Here is a 23,660-nt window from a genome sequence, read left to right as displayed (position 1 = left end):
CAGACAATGATAGATTGTGTGCGCGCGTGTTTCCTAATGATGTTGCTGTGTCTATCCAGACAATGACTTCTATATACAGGGAAGTTCAGCCACTCAAAGACCTGATGGGAATCATGTGTATGCACGTGCATGCACTTGTACATGTGTGTGTTCCTAGTGAGGCCCTGTGTGATAGACCACACTAGAGGAGGACACCTGAGCCTGGGCAGTTAGTCTCCAAACTTGATGAGCTTTCTTGACACCCATGACCCTTCCTAGTCTCTGATCATGTGGTCCCCTTTCAGGGAGCATGGTGGGCACGGGACAGGACTGGGTAGTGAACACAAGATGCTGCCAGAGGGTGCGGGGGACAGGATTGTCCATGATCCCAGCCACACAGGCACCCAAGCATAGGGAGCCATACAGAAGGACATATAGACAAACAGACAACACGCATGCATGTACACACATTCTTTCCTATGTTACACAGTCTGCCCCAAGCAGGCTAGAGGCTGGAGATACCACAGTGAATACTGGGTAGGACCTCAGGCCTGGACCTGTGACCTTCTGCTGGTGGCCATGCTGGGGGCCATCAAGGTGATGATTATGATTATCGGAGACCTGTGTCCTGCTCCCCCTCCCTTATAATATAACTGGTAATGGATACATTGCATGTAGGCCTGCCCAGCTCAAGCCTGGGTGCCTCTGAAAAATGTGACGTGTCTTATCTTTAGTCTCTCTCTCTCTCTCTCTCTCTCTCTCTCTCTCCTACTCCTGAGCAGCAGTAGACTAAGTCACAGTGCAGGCTGCTCAGCTGGGCCTTCAGGTGTCCTTTTGCTGAGTAGTAGATACTTGACGCCCCGCCCCAGGCTCTGCTAAATGCTCCCATGACCAGGGACACTATCTGCACTATGAATTCAGTTCCTCTCTGTGAGTGCTGGAGCCCAGGGCCTGCTGTCTCTGGGCACAGTGAGCCAGGCCCCTCTTGCCATCTCTTACTTGGGTCTGGAGCCAGTCCTGGCTCAGGGAGAGGAACAGCCTTCTCAGCTTTCTGGGCCTTTGGACATCTGCCTTAAATGAATCTCAAGTCCCTCTGGGTCCCTTGCCATCAGATGGTCACCTACAGCTGGAACCAGAGGGCAGCCTCACCCTTGCTCAGGGCTCCTGGATAGAATGTGGCCTCAGCTACTTGTTCCAATCAATGGAAGATTCCAGAGTCCACAGTGGAGGCAAAATGGAGATGGTCTAGCTCCAGTCAATGTGGAAGGCCAACTTGATTCCGACAGCATCTACTGCCCCGGGGACTCAGAGTTGTCTCTTCTTAGGGATTCAACAGCAGCTCCCTCATTAGTGGGAACAACTTTGGGAGTGGTCTCCCAGGAGGACCAGTGAATCCAGAAAGGAAGGCTGAGGTTCCCAGCAGTCCTGGGGAGACAGGCAAAAACATCTGCCCCCAATACAAAGTGTGTCCCTCTCCCTACAGATGGTCCACACAGCCCCAGTCACGCCCACACGCTAAGCACCAACATTGCCCACACTGGGACCTTTCTGGTGTCACTCTGACTGGTGACAATTTTACAATTGGTTCTGGCATAGAACTGTATGCTTTAGGGGTGGTTTGACCTGCAGCTTTGCCTTCCCCTCCCCCAACGGTGGTTCCTCAAGGATAGGTAACCACCAGCTTTGAAGTGTTCGGTCAGGTGAATAGATAGGGCTGGGGTTATGGTCAGGGTCACGGCTGTGCTGATTACAGTGTTAGTCAGCTTAGGTCAGATGTCCAGGGAGCGGAGGACAACATCACTCCCTATTGAGAAAAATCACAGGAACTGACCACTGTGGGCAGCTGGCAGAGAGTGTGCCCCGTCCTGCAGTCCTCAGAGGGCCTCCTGGAAGGTGTGACACACCTCCCTCAGTGGAACAGATCTGTCTCTTCCTCAGGGAGTTCCCTCTAGGAGGGCCCGCAGGCGGTTTGGCTGATTGGGAGAAAGGAATGAACCCCCAGCCGGCAAACCAGAGCTACACAGAAAGATCCTGTTTTCACCGAACAAAAGCAGGCGGTGGAGACGTGGCTCAGAGGCCGAGAGCTCAGCCACTCTTGTAGTTCAGACTAGAGTGTGGTTGCCTGCACCCCCAGGGGCTCCCAACTGCCTGTAACTCCAGCTTTCGGGAAATCGGATGCCTCCGACCTCCACAGACACCGGCACTCACGAGAACATATTCGCATAGGCTCAAAAGTCAAATAAAATTCTAAAACTCCCCAGAGCGGGAGGGCAAGGTCCCTGTGACCTCACAGCGTGACATGGAGTAGACACCACTGCTCTGAAAACCATGTGCTTTATTCCGGCCTCCCCCTGGGTCATAGAAAAGCAGCAAACCACGTGGTTTGGTACAAGGCAAAGGCTAAGGGAAGGCAAGACATCCCTTACCGCTGGGGCCCTCAGGCTTCCCTGGTCAGCATCTTGGCTGAGCTCTTGGAGCATCCATGTTAGCACTCAGTATCAAGTTCAGTCAGCACAATGAGGAAATGAGTGTGGGACAAGAGTCAAGGTCCAATGTCTGGGCCTCTGTCCCCCTCCCTCACATCCTCTGAGACCCACGGTCTAGCTCAGCTCCTAGAGACTAGGACGTGCCTACGCACAGGTGAGTGGGCAAGCAAAGCCCTCCCCTGACCAGCAGGCCTCACCCCTCAGTACAGGTCCGAGAAAGGCTTGGAGTAGTTGAACATCAGGTAATCCATATAGTAGAAGTCGTAGGTGCGCTGTCGCTGCAGGGAGGAGAGCTGAGCAAAGTACTGATGGGTGATTCTCGACGTGGTCCGAGCCTCCTGAGAGTGCCTGTCCTTGAACCTCGGGAAGGTCAGGTTCCCAGGCGCCTGGATGAGATGTAGGAAGAAGTTGGCATCGTCCTCCATGCTCTCGAACTTGCCCACGAAGTCATAGTCGATGAGGCAGGGGCTGCACAGCCGGCTAACGTGGTCCCAGTGGATGTCCATGCCCACAGGCCGGTGGACATCCAGCAGGTACTGGATGAACTCCGGAAACTGCACACCGGAGCCAGTCCGCAGTGCCTCTCGCGAGGCGTTGGCCCGATATCGGGCCAGGATAGCCTTGCCAAAGACAGGGTGATAGTAGCTGTTGGGATGCTCAAACTTGTCTCGAAAGGCAGAGACCAGCCTCTCAAAGGGTTCCCGGACAAAGAGCATCTTGGTGTAGGTGCTGAGGCGGTGGACGATGCCCTGACGGTCGAAAGTATCCAGGCGCTTGAGGGCGCTGCCGTAATGAACAGTATTGTGTTGTATATCAGCAGTGGATGAGGCCAACCCCGCAAGCACCATAAGCACTCGCTTCCAGTTGGAGCATCCCGCCTTGGGCACCTCACAGTACAGGACGCGGTGGCGGTCCTCCACGAAGATACGGGACACGTGGCGCGGAGTGACCGCTCTGCGGCTGCTGCTGGCCCTGTACTTGGCACAGGCTTCTCGCATTACACGTTTGCGCTCCTGCTGGCTCTGGTGCAGGCTGATCCAGCGACTGTCCATGGTGTGGGGTCTCGGCTGGACAAAGCTCTCAGACGAGTTGTTGCCTCGGATGGTCCCTGCAACTGGCATCTTTTTGATGAGCAGTCTCCGCCTGCGTTGCCGGAGTCGCGAAGGAGACCCCGCCGCCTTCGCCTTCCGGTGAGGTCGAGGCTGATCAGGCACCTGCAGTTGGAGGCCTCGTGGGGATCCGCTAGGTAAATTGCGTGTGACCCTTTCTGTGGGTATCCTCAAGTGGCCATCCTGGGACAAGGAGAGAAGTGGTTAGGGATGTTTAGGGCACCTGGGCATGGAGGGTCACATGACCCTGGCCTCTAACCACTCTGGCTTAAATTTCTCTCCAGGAAAGGGAAGCGAGGACAGGCTGGTGTTGCTGGTGTGAGCCTCTCTGGTCTAAGACCTGTTGGCCACACAATATGTGAAAATGTGGTACCTGAACGGCAAATATAATTTCTACCACAAGGTGGCGCAGTCCCTCCAGGAACCTCGGCTTGGCTAGGGTGGGCGGAGGGAGATGGTGGCCTGCAGGAGTCTTGCTGGGATTTACCATGTCTGTTAGCTCAGTCCAAAGGAGCCATCTAACAGAGAAGGGAAATTCATGGATCCAAAGCCCTGGGTTTTGTTACCGAGGCTCCTGGAAAGGACCCGGCACATTTTTCTTCCTATGAATGGATTTGCTGTAAGCTCTGAACTGTCTTTCCCAGCTTCTCCCCAGGCACCTGCGATTTATGGGGTTCTCGGAACTTACATGCTGGGGCCTGATGCTGAACTTCATGCCTGGAAAGCAACAGAGGAGAGACGTGTTAAGCCATGGAAGTTAAGTGTGGAAGTACCACACATCTGTGCAGCCCAACATGCAGGACCCCTTAAAGCCACCCTCCAGCCCACCCTGTCATCAAGTCTCAGAGTGCTTAATACAAAGCTCCGTCGGGTCTCTCTCCATGTCTGTCACCACAGCCTACTCCATACTTGAAGATGATGATGCTTGTACACACCAAGCCCGTGGAAGAAAGGCACTCCATAATCCCTAGGAGGTTCCCTTGCCTTGACATTCCCATCATAGCTCTGGCCTTCTCGGCACACTGGTACACTCAGGGGTATGATGTCCATGTCTGGCTCATCCTGGTGTCCCCTAAAGGTGTGAGCAGAGCCGAGGCATGGACAAGTGCTGACTGGTGATGTGGGGAAGATGGACAGAGATCTGCATGTTGCTGTGTCGGTTACTTTTCTGATTGCTATAGCAAAATGCCTAGTATACACCAATTAAAAGAGGAAATATGCTCTCCCAAAGGACCTGGGTTCGATTCCCAGAACTACAGCTCCAGAGACTCTAACGCCCTCTTATAGCCTCTGTGGGTACTACACATATGTAGTACTTATACATACAGCATATACCCATACACAGAAAATTAAAATAAATAAATAAATACTTTTTTAAAAAAAATAGGTAAGATTTAATCACAAACACTGTTTTAGAGGGACCAGTCCATGGCTGCTTGGCTTCATGGGCTTGGACAGAGTATCATGGGGGTAGAGGAGAGTTGGTCAACTCACAGCTGACCATGAAATAGAGAGAGCACAACACAGAAAAGATCCCTTCAAAGGCCTACTTCCAGCGACCCACTCTGTCAAGCTAGGCCTCACCATCCATAGTTCTCAGAACTTCGTAAATAGGAACAAGAGCCGAGGGCCAAGCCTCTAACACACGAACCTTGTACTAATACTTTTGTTGTTACTGAGACAAACCATAGGAGGATTTAGTTTTGACTCACAAATGCATGGTGGGTGAGGCACTGCTACCTGTCTCCTCTGTGTGCTTGAGAAGTAATCTGTTCTTTCTTAGCTGACCGGAAACCAGAGATACCAGCCAAACTGAGGCTGGGTATAGCCCTCTAGCCAGCCCCTATAGTCCTATATCTGCTATCTAGGTCATGTGTCCTGAAAGTTTCACAGCCTCAAACAGCGCCACCAGGTGGCCAAGTGTTCAACAACCCAAGCCTGTGAAGGACCTTTCACACTCAAACCATATCAAGCCTTTTGGAGGACACTTCATATCCAAACCATGACATTGGTCAAGCTCTGGAATGCTCCCTCTGCCCACCAGAGAGGTCACACTGGGTTGGGCAGGGGTCGCTCGGGGCAATGTGTTCTAGGAAGGTGAACCTTTGGCCAGGACGGGGAATTCTGCTTCTAATCGTTCGGTGTGCCGAGGGGCAATTGGCGGCTGAGAAGACAGCTTTTCTGGTGAGGGATCTCCTACTTCAGATCTTAGCCGTCCACTGAGATGTCAGGGACTCTGGTCCTGGGTCCGGAAGTGGACATTTGTGCCTTGAAACTTTGCTGCAATCTGGTCACAACCAGAGAAACAGCTGCCTCTCACACAAGAAAAGAGCCGGAGCGAGGGCTGGCATTCTGGAGGACTGTGCTCAGCCATACCTGACTGGTTCCTGGCAGGGAAGGAGTGGGTCTGAGGGGCCAGCACTCTCCCTGAGGTCTCTGTGTACTGGGCAGAGGACAGTGGCTATAGGAAACAGACAGGGGGACATCCAAGTGGTCACTAACCCCGACTCTGAATTTCTCTGTGGGATCCAGTTTCTGGCTTCAGAGTTGTGGCCTTGATCGTGTGGTGTCCAGTCTGAGGCTACGCCCCACATCTCCTTCATTCACTAGCAAGCAAGGAGGCCAACCAAGGCTCCTTCTGGGGTGGAAAGCCTAAATGCCCTGAAGTTTTGGATCCATCACTGTGTGTGGCCACGTATGCATAGTCAACACATTTGGTGTTTTCCTCAACTGTTCTCTAACTTACTTTGTCATGTGTATGTGAGTGCACTCATGTGTATCTGTGTGTGTGTGTGTGTGTGTGTGTGTGTGTGTGTGTGTGTGCATGCGTGCATGTGAGGGTACAGTCTTCATCACTGACCACCTTACTCATGGCATCTCTCACTGACCCTGGTGCTCATTACTTCAGCTAGATTTACTGGCCACTGGGCCCTTGGGATCCTACATCCCAGCACCGCCAGGCCTGCCTTTCTCACTTCGATGCCTGTGAGCCAAACTCCAGTTCTGATGCTCACACGACAAACATTGAGCTAACTAAGCCAGTTCCCCAGACGCCAGAACCTTCTTTTCCAAGACAGGGTCTCACTTTTACACCAAGTTGGCCTCACACTGACAATCCTCCTGCTCCTGACAATCCTCCTGCTCCTATCTCCTTGCTAGGCCCATAGGTGTGGGCTACCATACATATCTTCTAGAACCTTCTTCAGCTCCCAAGTGAGGTAAGGCGTTGGGAACCTTCTCGCTGCTGTGACTGGACACTTGACAGAAGTGAGAGGAAGGCCTCAGGGATTTCAGCCCACCATGGCAGTGGAGGCAATGTGGTAGTCATGGTAATAGCAGCATCCGGCAGACTCCTCCCATAGTGGTGGACTGAGCAGAACCAGACATGGGTATAAACTCCAAGTTCTACCTCTAGTGACCCACTTCTCCCTGCTGGACCCCACTCCCTAAAGCACTATGGCCTTCAAAGCCGTACTACAAGCAAGTAACCAAGTGTTCAAAACACAAGCCCAGGGGCTGGAGAGATGGCTCAGAGGTTAAAAGCACTGACTACTCTTTCCAGAGGTCCTGAGTTCAAATCCCAGCAACCACATGGTGGCTCACAACCATCTGTAATGAGATCTGGTGCCCTCTTCTGTCCTGCAAACATACATGGAGGCTGAACACTGTGTATATAATAAATAAATAAATCTTAAAAAAAAAAACAGTTAAAAAAACACACACACAAGCCCGTGGGGGGCTGTTTCATACCCAAACCTTAACTGAGGGAAGCAGAGGCAGACCTTGGACACACTCTCTCTTCTGCTGGATTGGGTACAAGTGATACCCTTTTGGGACAAAGGACGGCATGCCCACTTTTCTGGGTATTTCCAAATCTCTCTCTCTCTCTGTGTGTGTGTTTGTGTGTGTGTGTGCACACACACAAACACACACACACAGAGAGAGAGAGAGAGAGAGAGAGAGAGAGAGAGAGAGAGAGAGAGAACATATAAACACATGGGGAAAACTTCTGAACAATCCTCCCTGGTGGGGAGAGCTCTGTGCAGAAGTGGGGTGAGCAGTGGGTGCCGGCTTAGAGGTGAAGCCCTCGCCCAGTGTCCCTTCACAATAGATGAGTCTTTTCCATCTTCACGGGCCTGCCCCCTCATCCCATCCCCTCTGCCTTCAGCACAAGCTTCCAGAGCTCATTTCTCCTTGGCGTGCGGGGTCCTCTCCTGCTGCCAACAATGACAGATCCCTTCACCAGAAGGGACCCGCTGCAGTCGCTCCGTTTCCCTCTCCACCACGGCGTTCCTTAATTATTTTCTTCTGGTGACGGCAGCGGGTTCTGCTAAATCACCTCTTCCCCCTCAGAGTCTCGGATACGGGGATTTACTCTGGTTGTCACTCCTGTCAACCTGTCAAGGTGTGACGGTGCTTATTTATATTCCTTTTCTGGAGCCAATGAGTCATGCTGAATCTGGCCAGGAGTGGGGCTGACGAGCCGCTTGCCGAGGCCTTCCCATTACTCAGCAAAGCCAGGCTGTGGCCGCTAGGGCTGCGGGCCCTGTCTCTTTTCACCCGTGCAGAGGGGACAGGAGGACTCTGTCTTATGCATGCTGCCTCCCAATCACCAGGACACAACCCCAAGCACATTTGCCCAACAAGTCAAGTTGGCTGCAACAGCCCCCTTGGGGTTAATAACAGATAAAAGGCCCAAGCTCACGTGGAGCGGTGAGTGGGCCTGAAGCTACCCAATCCCAACCCTGAAACTCATGGCAGCTCGTTAGGTGACTGATTTGATTCCCACACAACTACCTCTGAATAAGCAGAACTGTAATGAAGGGACCCTCCCCAATGCCAGCAGTCCAGCTCTCACGTGGGCAAGCCAAAGCCAGAAACTAGAGTATCTTAAAGCATGAAGTACATGCCCCAAGCACTGTACTTCAGAACCATTGACAACTCTACGAAGCGCCCAAGGAAGGTCAGCTCACCACCACTTCTGATTGTCCAGGACTGGTATCAGTAGCACGGGACTCTGAAGAAGAGGGAGGCTGTGGTTTCAATGTAGCCACCTCCAGTCCCCGCCTCCTAGGCTCTAAATAAACAGCATCTACACAAAAACGAAACTTAGCAGAGCACAGTGAGACATGGTAATCCTAGCCCCCAAGAGGCTGAGGCAGTAGGAGCGCTAGTCCAAGGTTGGCCTGAGCAATAAATGAGCCCAAGCTTGGCTTGAATCAGCTTAGAAAAAAACAGTGGCTGGGGATGTGGCTCAATGGGTAGAGTGCTGGCTTCCAACTAATCAACCAGTGAGGGGCTGGGGTGTGGATCAGTGGTAGAGCCCCTGCCTAGAATCCCCCAGTGAGGGGCTGAGGTGTGGCTCAATGGTAGAGCCCCTGCCTAGAATCCCCTAGTGAGGGTCTGAGGGTATGGTTCAGTGGTAGAGCCCCTGCCTAGAATCCCCCAGTGAGGGGTTGGGGTGTGGCTTAGTGGTAGAGCCCCTGCCTAGAATCCCCCAGTGAGGGGCTGGGGTGTGGCTCAATGGTAGAGCCCCTGCCTAGAATCCCCTAGTGAGGGTCTGAGGGTGTGGTTCAGTGGTAGAGCCCCTGCCTAGAATCCCCCAGTGAGGGGTTGGGGTGTGGATCAGTGGTGGAGCCCCTGCCTAGAATCCCCCAATGAGGGGCTGGGGTGTGGCTTAGTGGTAGAGCCCCTGCCTAGAATCCCCCAGTGAGGGGCTGGGGTGTGGCTTAGTGGTAGAGCCCCTGCCTAGAATCCCCCAGTGAGGGGCTGAGGTGTGGCTCAATGGTAGAGCCCCTGCCTAGAATCCTCTAGTGAGGGTCTGAGGGTGTGGTTCAGTGGTAGAGCCCCTGCCTAGAATCCCCCAGTGAGGGGTTGGGGTGTGGATCAGTGGTAGAGCCCCTGCCTAGAATCCCCCAGTGAGGGGCTGAGGTGTGGCTCAATGGTAGAGCCCCTGCCTAAAATCCCCTAGTGAGGGTCTGAGGGTGTGGTTCAGTGAGGGGCTGGGCACATGGCTCAGTAGTAGGGTGCTTGTCCTAGATTTCACTCCCAGAAAAACAGTAAAGTGAGCCTGCTGGGCAGCATAAGCTGTGATCCCCAGCACCCCCTTCCTTCCAATGACAGGGATGTCTCCCACCCTCACCCAGGGGACCTTCCCTCAAGGTCAGCCACACCCTCTCTCTGTTCTTGAGTGGGGGTTGCCTGCTTGCTACTCTCAGCACAATGTTAAGATCTGCAAGGGCACTACAACCCTCTGCACAGCAGGAAATAAACTGTTCCTTCCTCCTTCTGGACAGATGACATTCAAAGAAACACACACAACGTGAGAAGAGTGAGCATCAGTGAGAAAAAACAAAGCGTGAGTTATGGGGACTGCCAAATGTGCTCCGTGCTCCGAACTCTTCATTGCCTGAATTTTTTCTTCTCAGTATTTTGGCTGAAAATCTTTCTGGTTACTTGCTAGGGGGAAGCAAAGGCCAATGATGATAGGTAAGGCTCATTCATCCCTTTATTTTCTTTTCTTCCGTTCTCTCTCTCTCTCTCTCTCTCTCTCTCTCTGAGGATGGAGCTCAGGATTTCATGCATAAGTGTTCTACTGATGAACCCCTCACTGGGGGATTCTAGGCAGGGGCTCTACCACTGAGCCACACCCCCAGCCTCTCCCTGGGGGATTCTAGGCAGGGGCTCTACCACTGAGCCACACCCCAGCCCCACAAAGTCAGGTTTCTTTCCTCTTCTTTCCTCCACCTTTTCCTCTTTTCCATCCTCTATTTTATTTTTTAAGACAGTCTCACTCAACAACCCAGGCTGACCTCACACCTGCAGTCTTCCTGTCTTGGCCTCCCAAGTTCTGGGATTAAAGGCGTGTGCCAGCATGTTTGGCACGCACAGCTTAACAATCAGGAGGGACAGTCTGAGTCAGTGACCAGGTCGGAAAGTGGCTTCACTAGCACGTGGGGTTTCTGGGTGAAAGGATCTTATGTGTACCCCTCTGCAGAGACATAAGGAGGTCGACTGGGGTCCATACCAAATCCCCAATCCCTAATGGTCAGCAGAAACTGGGGGAGGCAACTGGGCCTAGCCCTGTGGTTAGACTGTGTAGGCACTGCCACTAACAGGGTGGGAAGGGAACAGAGAACCTAGAAAGAGCTAACAATGCCTCATGTTTCCAGGGATGTCAACACTTGAGGTTGACAGCCGTGTGGGCTACCCAGGCCACAGTCCTGGTGGGCAGTGTCGAGAGAGTCCCGTCACTCTGGACTCTGGGGTCCACAGAGGGAGAGCCACTGTGAAGGAGTCAGAAACAGAAGGGTGAGGGCGGGAGAAGTCTAGGGCCAGGAGAGGCAGAGGGTGGGTTCCACATTCAAGTCCACCACTGATTCTTTGATCTTCTGGAATTCCCTTTTCCACCTCCTGGAACCTCTGGCTGAAGATGCCTCATAGCTGTCCTGGGGCTTCCCAGGCGATTCCTCTTGGTTCCGTCTGGGTCCTGGGAGCCTCACTACGCACACTGAGCCCACACTCACCACCCCTCACATCCCCCAGGACGAGCAGAGCCACCCGTGTCCTGGGCAACTCAGGTTTCAGTGTCTGCACCACGGCTTCCACTTCTTGATGAGAAGGCCACACCCGACACATGCTCTGGACAGGACCCAGCGCCACAGGGCAGCCCTGTATGGGGCCAGTGCTGAGCGAGCAACCAGACCCCGTATCACAGGAAACATGGCTGGTTCCTGAGTGAGGAGTTGCTCTCTAGGAGTCTGAGGAAAAAACACACCCAACAGGATGTACATACATGGAAAAGAGGGAACAGGGAAAGGGAAGGAGGGAGGAAAGAGCGGGCAGAGAGAGCGAGAGAGAGGATGGGGAGAAGAAGAGAAACAGGTGAGGAAAGGAGAGAGCGGTTTTAAGGAGTTCGTCATGGAATGACAGCTTACACAGGCAATCTGACAGGCAGAGAAGAAGGTCAAGTCAAAAAGGCTATTTGAAGGCAAAATTCCTTCTTTGAGAACACGAATCTTTCTTTTCAAAGCCTTCAACTGACTGGGTAAAGCCCGCCCACACTACTAGGCAGGTCCTTGGTATTCTTATCACCTAACGTTCTAAATGCTAACCGCACCTAGTGTGTGTATTCACAGCAACGTGAAGATGCAGGCTGCTGTCCCTGGCTGCTGTCCCTTGAGCTGGATTGGCCGGCTTCCTTTCCTCTGTGGCCGCTGCCGCTAAGTATCTACACACTGGGCTGAGAAGAATAACCAAAGCGATTCTGTCCACCCCTTTGGAAGGATGAAAGGCGGGGAAAGAAGGGGTTGGGGCTGGAGAGCTGGCTCAGTGGTGAGGAGCACTTGCTGCTCTTGCAGAGGTCTCAGGTTTGGGGCCCAGCATACACACGGCAGTTCTGTGACTTCAGCTCTACGGCATCTGATGCCCTCCTCTTGAAAGACCTGGATAAATCCAGACCCCGCTAGCAGGAAAAATAGAGCCAAAAATCTAGGTTCAGTGACTCTGTTTCAGGAACTAGCTAAAGATAAAGTTAGATTATAATCTTAAGAATAATCTTGAGTAACAGGGAGTTACCCCCTTGTGATTATCACTGGTATTTTCGGAATTTTCAATGACGCCCTCCCTACCCGCTTTGGATTACTGGGTTGTGATTTCTTCCCTTAAAAACCCCTTCTCGGGGGCTGGAGAGATGGCTCAGAGGTTAAGAGCACTGGCTGCTCTTCCAGAGGTCCTGAGTTCAAATCCCAGCAACCACATGGTGGCTCACAACCATCTGTAATGAGCCCTCTTCTGGTATGTGGGCATACACGGAGGCAGAATGTTGTATATATAATAAATAAATAAATAATTAAAAAAAACCCTTCTCCCAGTTACTCGAGGTCGAACTCCTCCCCTGCGTGGGTTACGAGTCTCAGCCCCGGTGCATTGGTTCCTGTCCTGTCAATAAATCTCATGTGATTGTAGCAAGGACAATCTCTCGTGAGTTCATGGGGGGTCGTGTTATCCCGAGACTTCAGTGAGAGTCTGCCCGCTCCGGAGGTCTTTCACTCTGATCTCTGAGGGCGCTGGGCACTCATGTAGTACACATACATACACGCAGGCAAACCATTCAATATCCATAAAATAAATTAAAGAAATAAGGCTGTTGCCAGGGCCTCCCCACCCCACCAAGCCTGTGGAGAGGAGCCTTCCTGTCTCTGCCAGCCTCTGACACTTCTGGGGTGTTCCTTGGCTTTGGGCAATGTAAATTCAGTTTCTGACTACTTTCTTTTCATGGCTGTCTTCCCCCCCAAATTGCCTTCACTTGGTATGTATGTAGAAAGCCTGTGTGGTCACAGTTATAGGTACTGGGGGTGAAGATGTTAGCATCAGGGGAGGGTATGCAATTCAATCTGAATCAGGAGAAATGCTTTTATGGGTCTGTATCATGTCCCAAGGGCGGGGCAAGAGCCGACTAGATCTTGGCAGCAGAGGTGGAGTGGGGTGGGATGGGGTGGGGTGGGGGGTGGGGATCTTTGGGTTTTTGAAGGACTGTGCTGGAATTTGATGTCCATGAGGGAGGAGCTTGTCTTGTTTGCCTTTGTTAGACTGGAGCAATGCCTTGTATATGTAGGGGCTCAATAAAGGCCTGTGGTAAGGCTGATGCTAACAGACTGTGTTGGTACCAGATGTGGGCTAGGAGCTGGGCCTCTCCTTGCAGAGACGGCGGCCAGGGTTCTGGCCAGAGCCACCAACTCTTTCCAAGTAGTTCTCTAGTGCAGTTCCGTGGCCTGGAAGGACTTGCACATCAGACTGGCAGGTGCCAGTTGGGTGGTCAGGCGGATGGGGCAGCCCAAGCAGAAGGATCTGCTGCCACTCACGGCTGGATGGCTACGAAGCCCCGCCTCCCCTTGACACAGACACCCCTGGCCGGCTGTATCCTGCAGCTGCCTGTGGCACACCAGGCTGGGGTCCTGTGGCTGGGGACACCCTTCCTGTGGCTCTCTTCCCAAGGGCCCAGGTCACTCCGACCTTGAGGTCTCTGCTGGCCTAGGGCTGAGGGTTGAGCTGCTCCCAGGGACCTCTGACTGCCTCCCGGTGAATAAGGACCTCTGCATGGGAAGACCATTAATGTATGCAGATTAGATGCAAAATGAAAGACCCAAGTGCTCGGCAATTAGAGAGCAGCCTGGGCTTTAGGCACCAAATTTGGATGAAAGAAACCTCACGAAAAGGCTTTAAATCCTCACGTGTGTTCACAGGAAAATTCAATTTACCAAATTGCTAGATTACAGGGCATTGCCGGAACTGGGTGCAGGGCATCCCCACATGGCTGCACAAGACGTGTGTGTATGAGGGGGGGGAGTGGGTGTGTATGTGTGTGGGGGGTGTGTGGGGGTGTTCTGGCCAGTGGAGCTGTCCCTGACACAGAGGCCAGCTGTCTCTGGACCCTGAAGTTGGCTCTGTGGTTGGCACAGGCACTTTGTGGGAGGTGGGATTCAGACCAGTTCATCATTCCCAGGTGGCACAGCAGCAACGTCTATGCGGCGGCGTCTGTCCTCCAACCCGGAGCCTTGGCTTCTCTGGGTTGATGTCCTCCAGGTGTCCTGACTCTAAGTGAAGTCAGTCGGATGTGGGTTTGCCATTGTTCATTTTCTGAATTACCCAAGACTTGGTAACAGAGAAAACACAGTTCAGTTGGCTCACGGTCCTAATGGCCGCAAGCCCGAGAGCATGGCCGGCACCTGGGGCCGAGCATGGCAGAGGGCAGCTCATGCAGGTGGGCACAAGCTTGCAAACTCAGGTTGCTTTTCCCTCTTCTTAACTCCTCCTCTTCTTCTTTTTGCAGTTCTAGGGACTGAACCCTGGGGCTCATCCAACGCCACCGGGCACTCAAGTACTGAGCCACGCCCCCAGTCTCTTGCTGGTGGAGTCCATGCAAGTGCTCTACCCAGGAGCCATCTCCCAAGTCATTCCTTCTGTTTTCACTATGGCCCTAATCCTATCTAGGGATGGAGCTAGCCTTGGGACCTCACCTAACTCTAATTCCCTCCCAAGTATCATCATCGTGTGAATCTGTTGAGTCGATTAAGTTGGCAAACACATGAATCTGGGGAAACACGTGAATCTGTGGCAGAGGGTACAGTGATGTCTAAGTTTGGAATCATCGCAGGACATGGCTTAGAAAAGTTGTCTGGAGAGTTTGTTCTTAGTTATCGGAGTCAGGATCTCACCATGTAGCCCAGGCTGGCCCTAAACTCACGATCTTCCCGCTTCAGTCCCCTGATTGGTGGGATAACAGGCATGTGGCATCAGGCCTGGGACACTGAGTATGAGTCACATCATTTGATGAGGGATCAGTATATCAAAAAGGGAGAACGAGGGCGAGGGACTATAAGGTGGGTGGGAGAGAGAGAAACAGACAGGAGTGCTGTGCGACCTTGAACTCAAGTCGCATGGTTTCTGTGTTCTCATCTATACAATGAGCTAAAAGCACCCATCCTGCAAGTCCGCAAAGGCGCAGGTGGCATGGGACATTTGGAGCTGCCAGCTCCCGGTGCTGGGATGTCCTGGTCCCCTTCCCAGCAGCTGTGTTCCCGGGCACAGCTGCTGCAGCGGTGCAGGGCTCTGGAAGGACCAGGAGAGGAAGGAAGTAGGAATCTCCCCATCTCTGAACGGTGAGCACTGGCCCGGTGGGTCTGGCTGCTTCTTGTTTTGTTTAGTAATTCCGCTCTCTGCCTCTGTGATTAGGATTCTCGATTCAACTGGGTAGTTCCCTGTCAGCTCAGCCTGGGCTGTGAATTCCCTGGAAACTGTCAAAGACCGGCCTGTAAAAGCTGTCTGTCAGTCAACCAGCCAGCCGCTTGGCTAGCCTGCGAACCCAGCAGCTGCCCCACCGGACCCACCACCAGCCACCTGCCCATCACTTGGTGGGGGAAGGAAGCCCTAAACATGTCAGTCCTCCAGTGCCCTGCCCATCTACAGGGAGAGAGCTGAGGATGAACTCCAGCTGAAGCACTTCCTTGTGTATAATCTGGGAGATTCCCACTGTGTCTGGGGGAGGGGAGGGGTCACACACATGATCACTGTACGTCAGCGTGTGTACTGATGGGATTTGATTGACATGTCTCATGATCCCATAGAGCACACACGGCAAAGAGAGGTGTCACGGCGTACACATGTTCTCCACCCAGTGAGCTTTCTGCCATGTGATGGGGCATGCACAGGGTAGGGGGCACTTGAGTTGGCATCCCTGCTAGTCTCGGGGATTCCATACAGGACTTGGCAAAAGATGTGCCTTGCCATTCCTTCAGGGGCTCTTAAATGCAAACCTGGAAGGACAGGCAGGAGCGAGTGAGCGGTGTAGAAAGCAAGCAGGAACAAACTTCATGACACCCACGGGCGACACGCTGTGGCCCTGGAGCTCCTATTTCTGCTTCTTGCGTTGGCAGCACCTCAGGCAGCTGGCCTGCTGTGCACAGCATCAGAATGCTGTGCTGTTCTCCACCATGTGCCTCTAACCCACACAGCAGGGGGCAAGCACCTAGCCCGGCCAGGTGGTGTGCTGCCATTGGCGACAGTGTCTTAGCCAGGAAAGGGACATCTTAGTCCAGTTAGGAGAGAAGGCAGGAATAAGTGACTCTTCATGTGCTTGTAGGACTGGGGGCTGCAGCAGGCAGGGCCAGTCAGTCAAGAAATAAGGTGACAGCTGTTGGCACCTGAAGGAAATCAATTCCAGGCCGAGCTCAGCTGCTTTGCCTCATGAGAGCCAGGCTCAAGGGGTGAAGGGAGCCAGGCTGAGGAGTGAAGGGAGCTAGGTTTATGGGGTGAAGGGAGTCAGGCCCAGGGCATGAATGAAGACAGGCTGAGGGGTGAAGGGAGCCAGGCCCAGGACATGAAGGGAACCAGGCTGAGGGGTGAAGGGATCCAGGCTCACAGGGTGAGGGGATCCAGGCTCTTGGAGTGAAGGCAGAGATGCAGATACTGAAGGTATTGTAAAAGGGCAGGACTGAAAAGACTGGAAGAGTCCAGCCAGCAAGGGGCTTTCTAGTCTTAAAGGCACCAGACTTTATCCCGCAGGGTGCAAGACCTCAGCTCTGGGCTTGTGAACTCAAGCACCACTGTGTCTTGAGGAGGTGAAGACAGACCGGCAAAATCCATCAGGCAAAGCTGCCCTGACCAGCAAGAGGCACCCGAGGCCTGGCCCAGACGCTAGTAAACGGAACTGAGAAAGGACAAGACCTAATGACCTAATACTTCAGTTTAGTGGAGAGGGGGAGAGCGTTTCACAGCTTCCTCCCTGAGCAGCTGGGTAGGGAGGGGTCTGACCTTCCGAGCTGACTACCAAGGTGTAAATATTCCCACTGCAGCGGATCTCACACTGCTGCTGTGAACTTTGAGCAAGACCCTCCTGGACCGACAGAAAGTCAGCTCCAAATCACATGGGACAGGGGGGCTGACTGGGAGTGGAGAGAGGCAGCTTCCCATTTCTGGCTTGGGTGTTAAATGGGACTCTAGTGTGTTTTTATTGAAATTTAGAAACAAGTCCCAGGAGAGTTTGGGGTGCTTAGGGGCTCCCCATGTGTAAGGGCAGGAGGAGAAGGAGGGGATGAGCTGGAGCTGGACAGACATACACATCTCACTGGTGCTGTGTGTGTATGTGTGTGTGTGTGTGTGTGTGTGTGTAAAGCTAGCTCTTGCCAAAGTGACAGGAGGGCCAGGAAACAGGATGGAGGCACTGGGCCTGGGAGTCACAGCTGCGCAGGGCTGTGCCCAGTGGATCAAATGGGATGGATGGAGCTGGGTCCACATGCCTATCATCCTAGCACTTGAGAAACGGGGACAGGGGCAATGCTGTGGAACAGTCCTTTTCTACACTATGAATATATATTACTCTCATTGGTTAATAAAAGGCTGGCAGGCCGGCGGCTGAGCAGGAAGTCAGGTGGGAAAGCCAAACTGAGAATGAAAGGGGGAGGCAGGGCCGAATCAGGAGTCACCAGGCAGAGGCGAGGGAACAAGAGACGAACGTGCCATGCTCATAAAGGTACTGGCACATGGCAAAGCGTAAATAAGGAATATGGGTTATAATAACTTAAAATGTAACCACTAGTTCGTGATAAGCCTGAGCTATTGGCTGGGTATTTGGAATTAATATTAAGCCTCTGAGTGATTATCTGAGACTGGCTGCCAGGACAGGAAAACTCTACCTACAGGGCAACAGGACAATCTCAACTACATAGTGAGTCCCAGGCCAGCTTAGGCTACATGAGACTTTGTGTAAAAGAACCTAAACTTAAAATAAACAAAAGAGGGTGAATGTGGCTGCCTAGAGGACAAGGGTGCCTGGTGGGTGACACCTTCCTAGCATCTCAGCAGGAAGGGGGTAAATTCGGTTTAAATAAGAGTGAACTCTAGAGTCCCAGGGAATAAAAACAAGGGAATGGCCTAGGATCTGGAGCCAGAGGGGGCTTCACGGAGCAGCAGCCCCGTGCTGGCCGGCCGAGGACGGATGTGTTCACTGTCTCCTGTACTGGCCTGCAGAGTCCATCAGTGGGGAAGCCTCATTACTGTAGTGGCCTGACCGAAAGATAATGATCGCTCCAGCTGGCCTCGGACGCCTCGTCCGTCTGGGCAGCAGCATCAATTACTGAGCTGTCCTGTGGCTGTCAGACTTGTCACAGCTCCTGGCTGTGACACCCTGTAGAGCCACAAAGAGCAAATCCATCTTAGCGGAGGCTTCTCTAAAGTGGGCCTTGTCCCTTACTTTGTCCTCCCACTTTGTCCTGAGGGAGGCACCCTACCCCATGCCACTAGCAGAATCGCCCAAGGTCTTTCCAGGGGCTTAGGGGTGGGTGCTCTGATCTTTGGTGGCTGTGCACTGGTGGCCAACGCTGACCACTGATTCTACCCAGAGGCATCCCTTAGTCTCCCAGTCCTGACTACACTACCAGGGTCCTCTCATCCATCCAGCGTTTGAACACCGGAGCCTCTGTCTCCCAGGGGTCATTCTGTGTGCCCAGTGACAGACTGGGTTTCAGAGGTGAGGCCGAGAACTCCCTGGCCCACTCATTTCAGGAGGAGGCAGGGAGAGGCCAGCATAGCTGTTCTCTGCTAATAGCCACAGTACACTTTTGTAAGGGAAAGGCCTTCTTGAAGTCAGATGCAGCCAAGGACGGGGCATGAGTCACCCTGGAGTCCTCTGGGCTGAATGTGTAGGAAAGCCGTAAGATCCCAGAATACAGATATGAACAATGGACTTGGCAGTGGCTGCCTGTGGAGATGCCACCTTCCCTGTGTGTCTGGTTTTGTGATAGCCAGCCTTTTGCTCTGCCCAGCCCAGCTCACGGTATGAAGTTCCCTGGAGTCTTCTCCCTAGAGACCTCGTCTGGCCTGTGAGAAAAAGCGGACCAAGCACACTAGCCCCCCAACCATTCCAGGCAGCGAACAGCCACTTTCCCCACGGGACTGAGTGTACACAATACACTCCCGTTTAGCTCCACAGGCTGTCGGACCTGGGCCAAGAGAGATTCCTAGGACCCAGACTACAAGGTTGAGAAGGTGAGGGATGGGTTTCTAAGGGTTACTTACTCAAACGTCATTCTTGGGGCACCTCAGAAACAGCCAGAAGTGAGTGAGGGAAGAGGGAGATGGGGAAATGGATTAGGATCGACACCGTAGTGTGGATGGGAAATGATAGGTCAGGAACTCAGGAGGAGAGGAGTGGAGAGGGGCGATTTTGTCGACTAATGGAGTCAGGGGCAAGCATGAGTAGGCGTAGGGGAGCCTCCGACAAACAGTCCGATCCTCCACAGAGCGAATTCTGTCCAGGACGAAGGAACCTGTAGGCCTGAAGACTGACATCGGGTTACCCCAACCTGAATGCAGAACTCTATCTATAAACAGTAGAAACTGGGGGCAAATAGTGCCCATTAGCCAGTGTATGGGTGTACACTCTGGCTTGATTTCATCTATCTATCTATCTATCTATCTATCTATCTATCTATCTATCTATCTATCTATCTACTTTGGGTGGGGATGGGCAGACTGTCACTCTGTAGTCCAGGCTAGCTTCAAACTTACGGATCAGCCTCCTGAGTGCTGGGATGACAGGCGTGAACCACCATACCCACCTCTCACCACAGCTTTGGAGGCGGCAGAGAAACCACACCGTCCAGTCCCGCGACAACACCATTGTCACATGTGACACCGCCCTCGTTAGCACTGACCCAGCCCATGAACATTAGACCGCCAACCAGAATGCTCACACTTAGAGTTTGGCAGTCTTCTCAGGAACTCCCTCAAGGAAGACACTCCTATCTGTACCCCCAGTTGCATCTGGGGGAGACAAGGTGGGCAGGGACCTCGATCCCAGTATTTAGCTGGATTGGGGTGGAGGGGCAATGGAATATTCCTCCCAAGGTTCAGCCTTTCTATGCCTTGAGTGCCCCGAGGCTGGACGTCTAGACCTGGTTTGCCTCTGCAGACAGAACTTGGCCCTCACGTAATGAGCACCCAGCGGGTGGCTGGGGTCACTATGAAAAGACAAAGATATTCTGAGCTGCTCTCTGCCTCCTTTGAAATCCAACCATCACAGCTGTCCTGAGGATGAAGAGACAGGCACAGGCTGGTCCCTCCTGGCTGTGCATGTTTCTGAAGAAAGGAAGACAACCCCCAGAGGAGGTTCACCAAACAGATATTGGGGTCCTTCTTTGGGGTCGTGACACATGCCACTCAGGGAAACAAAAGCAGTCGGGTTTGTGTCTTTGGCCTCCCACACCTGTGTGCCGTGAGGGTTGAGGAGTGGGCGGGTGGGCCATCCTCTCAAGAATTAATGACTTTTGAGCTGCTTTGCCCAATCGAGACACCTTCGGCAGGATTAAACGTCATTCCTTCTAATGACTTGATTTATATCCATAGGTTTACTGCTCCAAACAAAATATTGGAAGGATGGCAATAAATCATGCCAAGGATGCTTTCCAGCTGTGACTAGCACGTTTACTGTTTGTTTGGGAGCAGATTGGGGTACCAAGGGTGGGAGTGGGAGCTGCTGGGTAGCAATATACATGGGGCGCAGGGTGAGCACAGGACACAGTTGGTATCAGGTAGCCGCGAGTTGGCTGGGGCACCAGAGGGCTTCTGATGCCTGAGTCTTCGGGGAGAAAGGATTTTAGAGAAGGATTCAGAGAAGCCAGAAATCCCCTGAGCTGCAAGAAGTAGCTTATAGTGATGGATGGCCCTAATGATGGCATCCTGAGCTTTCAGCCATATGCCCTCCTGTATCCCTGAGAGAGGCAGAGATGGGTCAGTCTAGATGGCTCTGCAGGGCTGAGCTCCCTGGAAGAAAGACAGGCTGCAGACAGAGTGGCCCTAGGCTGGCTTCTGTCTCAAATGATGGGCAGAGAATGCTCTTTGGAAAGCAGGCCCTTGCCCTGCTGAGAGAGAGGGGGAGCTCAGAGGAACCGAGGTCAACTTCAAGGCTCACTTCGTGACAGATCTGGATAGAACCCAGCCGCCTCTGGCCAGAAGTCTGGGAGAGCATGTACCTCCTCGTGGGCAGAACTAATCCTCATCCTGGCACCAAAATAGAAAGAAAGTAGGTGGAAGGGAGGGAAAATTGGGGTCCAGTGACAGGCCAAAACTGACTCATTCATGCACAGCAAATGGCTGGGATTCATCCTTGGGAGACCCCACAACCTAGAATAGCAAAGCAAGGGCAGGTTGCCCATAAGAGGCCACAGTCCAGGATGACCAGAGGTGTTGGCACTGGGGAGAGTGTGTGCTGTAATGTGAATCTGAAATGTCCCTTCCAGGCTCATGTTTGTGGTACTTATTCCTTAGTAGGTAATGCTATATTTTGCAGGCTTTAGGGTGGAGGTCATGGCTGGTGGATGCAGGTTTTGGATGCTACACCTGCCCCAGTTCTGACCTGCTTTCTCTGTTTCCTGGTCTCCCATGATGTGAACAGTCACTGCCTCACACTCCTACTGCCACAGACAAGGTTGCTGTGATGTGCTTTGCCTTCTCTACTCTCTTGCAACTGTGAACTCAAGGCAATCTTTCCTCTTTTGTTTCTGCCGTAAAATATAAGGTGCTGGCCCTAGATCAGAGCTCACTTAGCTGGGAGGTGATGAGGAGCTCAGATCACCTCACCCATGTCAGACTCGGGGAAGCACGGATAACGGGAAGAAGCCCATGATGGCATGTTAGTAGGTGGGGATGGTGCATGGAGGTCCACGGAGTGTGTGTGTGATAGTATGTGGATGGTATGTTGATGGCGGTGGTGAGGAATGGAGATGGATGGTGGGGTGAGTGGTGTTCAAAGTTTTAAGAAAAGGATTTCAGATGGAGTTCTGGCAAGGGCGGGCAGCAGAAGGCCAGAAGGTCAGACAGCAAGAGCAGCATGTGTAATTGTTATACAGTCACGGGCGGGCTTTGGTTTCCTTCTACTGGCTGAAGGTACTGCCTCTGACTGTGGTGTCACCATAGAATTAAATACAAGAAGCCCTCCCCCTTTCAGTCTCCAGGATGCTCAGGGTCATCACCCGGGACTTTGACAGCAGTAGTGCCTAATGAGAGGAGAGTGTGGGTCCCCACTGGCCTGTGTGAGCTCTCAGGATAGAACCCTGGCTCCTGGGAAGGACATTGCTGTCCTTTCCCGGCTGCAAACGACCACCAATGTCAGAACAAAGCTTCCATCCATCTTTGATTAAAACAGGTGAAAAAAAAGGAGAAAGACTGTTTGCTTTACAAAGTATGGCAAATTTTGATAATGAAACCTTCAGAACATCAACTTCGGAAACCCTTCCTAATTCCAGGCAGATAAGGGATAATGGTAACGTATTTCAACTTCAAAAGCAAAAAATAACCTTTTATCACCGAATTTAACAATGTTGCTGGCGAAATATGTTAGGAGAATGTAAAATGCTATTTAAATGATAAAATGCGCTGTCTTGGACGGTGAGGATTTTAATTGCCACAATCAGAGTCCAAACACACTTCCTTGCCGGCCCTGACAGACGCGCCTAATGACAGGGTGTTCGTAAGGAATGACAGTGGAGGGAAGGGTCATTCGTGGCTTCTGTACTCTCCCCTGGGAACCATCAGCTCGACAGCTGTCTGGGCTCGGTCGCACTCATCAACATCGGTGCTTGTGAAGTATGGATCGCCTCCGATATTAATATTAATCAGCCACCACATTAATATTAATCAGTCAATCTATATTTCCCATGACAACAAGAGATGAAGGAATCTTATTATGTGGCGGATCAGGGAACACAGAATACCTAAGTGGATTTCCTTGGGACGCACAGCAGAGAGAACGCTAAACCTCTTAGGCCTGTGATCTCGGTGGAGATGGAAGCTGAGGCTCACGCGTGGGCCAAGCAACACACATACAGAGTCCCAGTGGAAGCGGGTTCCTTTCCACACAGCCAGCAGTGGGCAGGCTGCAGGGACTGGGGTTAGCCACACATCCCTTCCTCCTGGGACTCAGGTTGCCTGTAGAGTATCCCACTCAAGTAGGAGACAGGCTGAGCAGGCACAGACTAGCTAGGTGGGAACCCTTCACTGCCCACAGTAAAGAATGATGCTCCTGCCTCCACTCACCATTCTCAATCATGGTGGAGGGCAACACCAATTCTGTAATTACTCTTTTGGGACCGCGTGTGTGACAAGCTCTGAGACAGAGAGACACAGGGTAGGGAAAAGCATGGTGTTCGCTAGCTTTGTTGATGATTTGCTTTTACAGTCCCCATTTGGAGGGTGCTGGATGTCTTACTATTATCCACATTGCTGGCCTGGTGGGTTGCAGAGCTGGGGACCACACCTGACTTGGTGTTTTGGGTTTAGCCCTTAGCCACCAGCATCTCTCAGTGTCCAGGGAAGAGTGGATTGGCCACCAAGAGGGTTGAACGGGAGTTTAGGGACAAGAGAGGGCCACTGTAGGTCTCTCAACATTACCCCAAAGTCACACTGTTAGAATGAGTTCAGGGTCCTGCCCTGGGCAGCCCACTCTGGGATCCCTGGGGGAGTCCGGTTTGCTTGGGTAGGGGCAGGGTGTGTGTGTGGGATTACCTACCTGCCTGCTGGCTTGCAGATCGCT

The 23,660-nt window shown here is 52.6% G+C and overlaps 1 protein-coding gene across 2 annotated transcripts in view; it reads right to left on the bottom strand.

The window, feature by feature from the left end:
* Positions 1-2,297: 2,297 nt before the first annotated feature.
* Chst8 (carbohydrate sulfotransferase 8) overlaps positions 2,298-23,660 on the bottom strand; it is a 142,966-nt gene continuing 121,603 nt past the window's right edge. For both annotated transcript variants that reach the window (XM_048448770.3, XM_085695365.2), the window contains exons 3-4: positions 4,263-4,291; positions 2,298-3,757 (exon numbers count right to left, since the gene is read on the bottom strand). In XM_048448770.3, coding sequence (XP_048304727.1) covers positions 2,666-3,757; positions 4,263-4,291 — 1,121 coding nt within the window. In that variant the 3' untranslated portion in view covers positions 2,298-2,665. The remainder of the gene's footprint in view (positions 3,758-4,262; positions 4,292-23,660) is intronic.

Source organism: Myodes glareolus, chromosome 1 (assembly GCF_982192425.1).
Source record: "Myodes glareolus chromosome 1, mMyoGla1.1, whole genome shotgun sequence".
Taxonomy (NCBI): Eukaryota; Metazoa; Chordata; class Mammalia; order Rodentia; family Cricetidae; genus Myodes; species Myodes glareolus.
The sequence above is the reverse complement of the archived record's forward strand: the minus strand, read 5'-3'. Positions and strand labels throughout refer to the sequence as shown.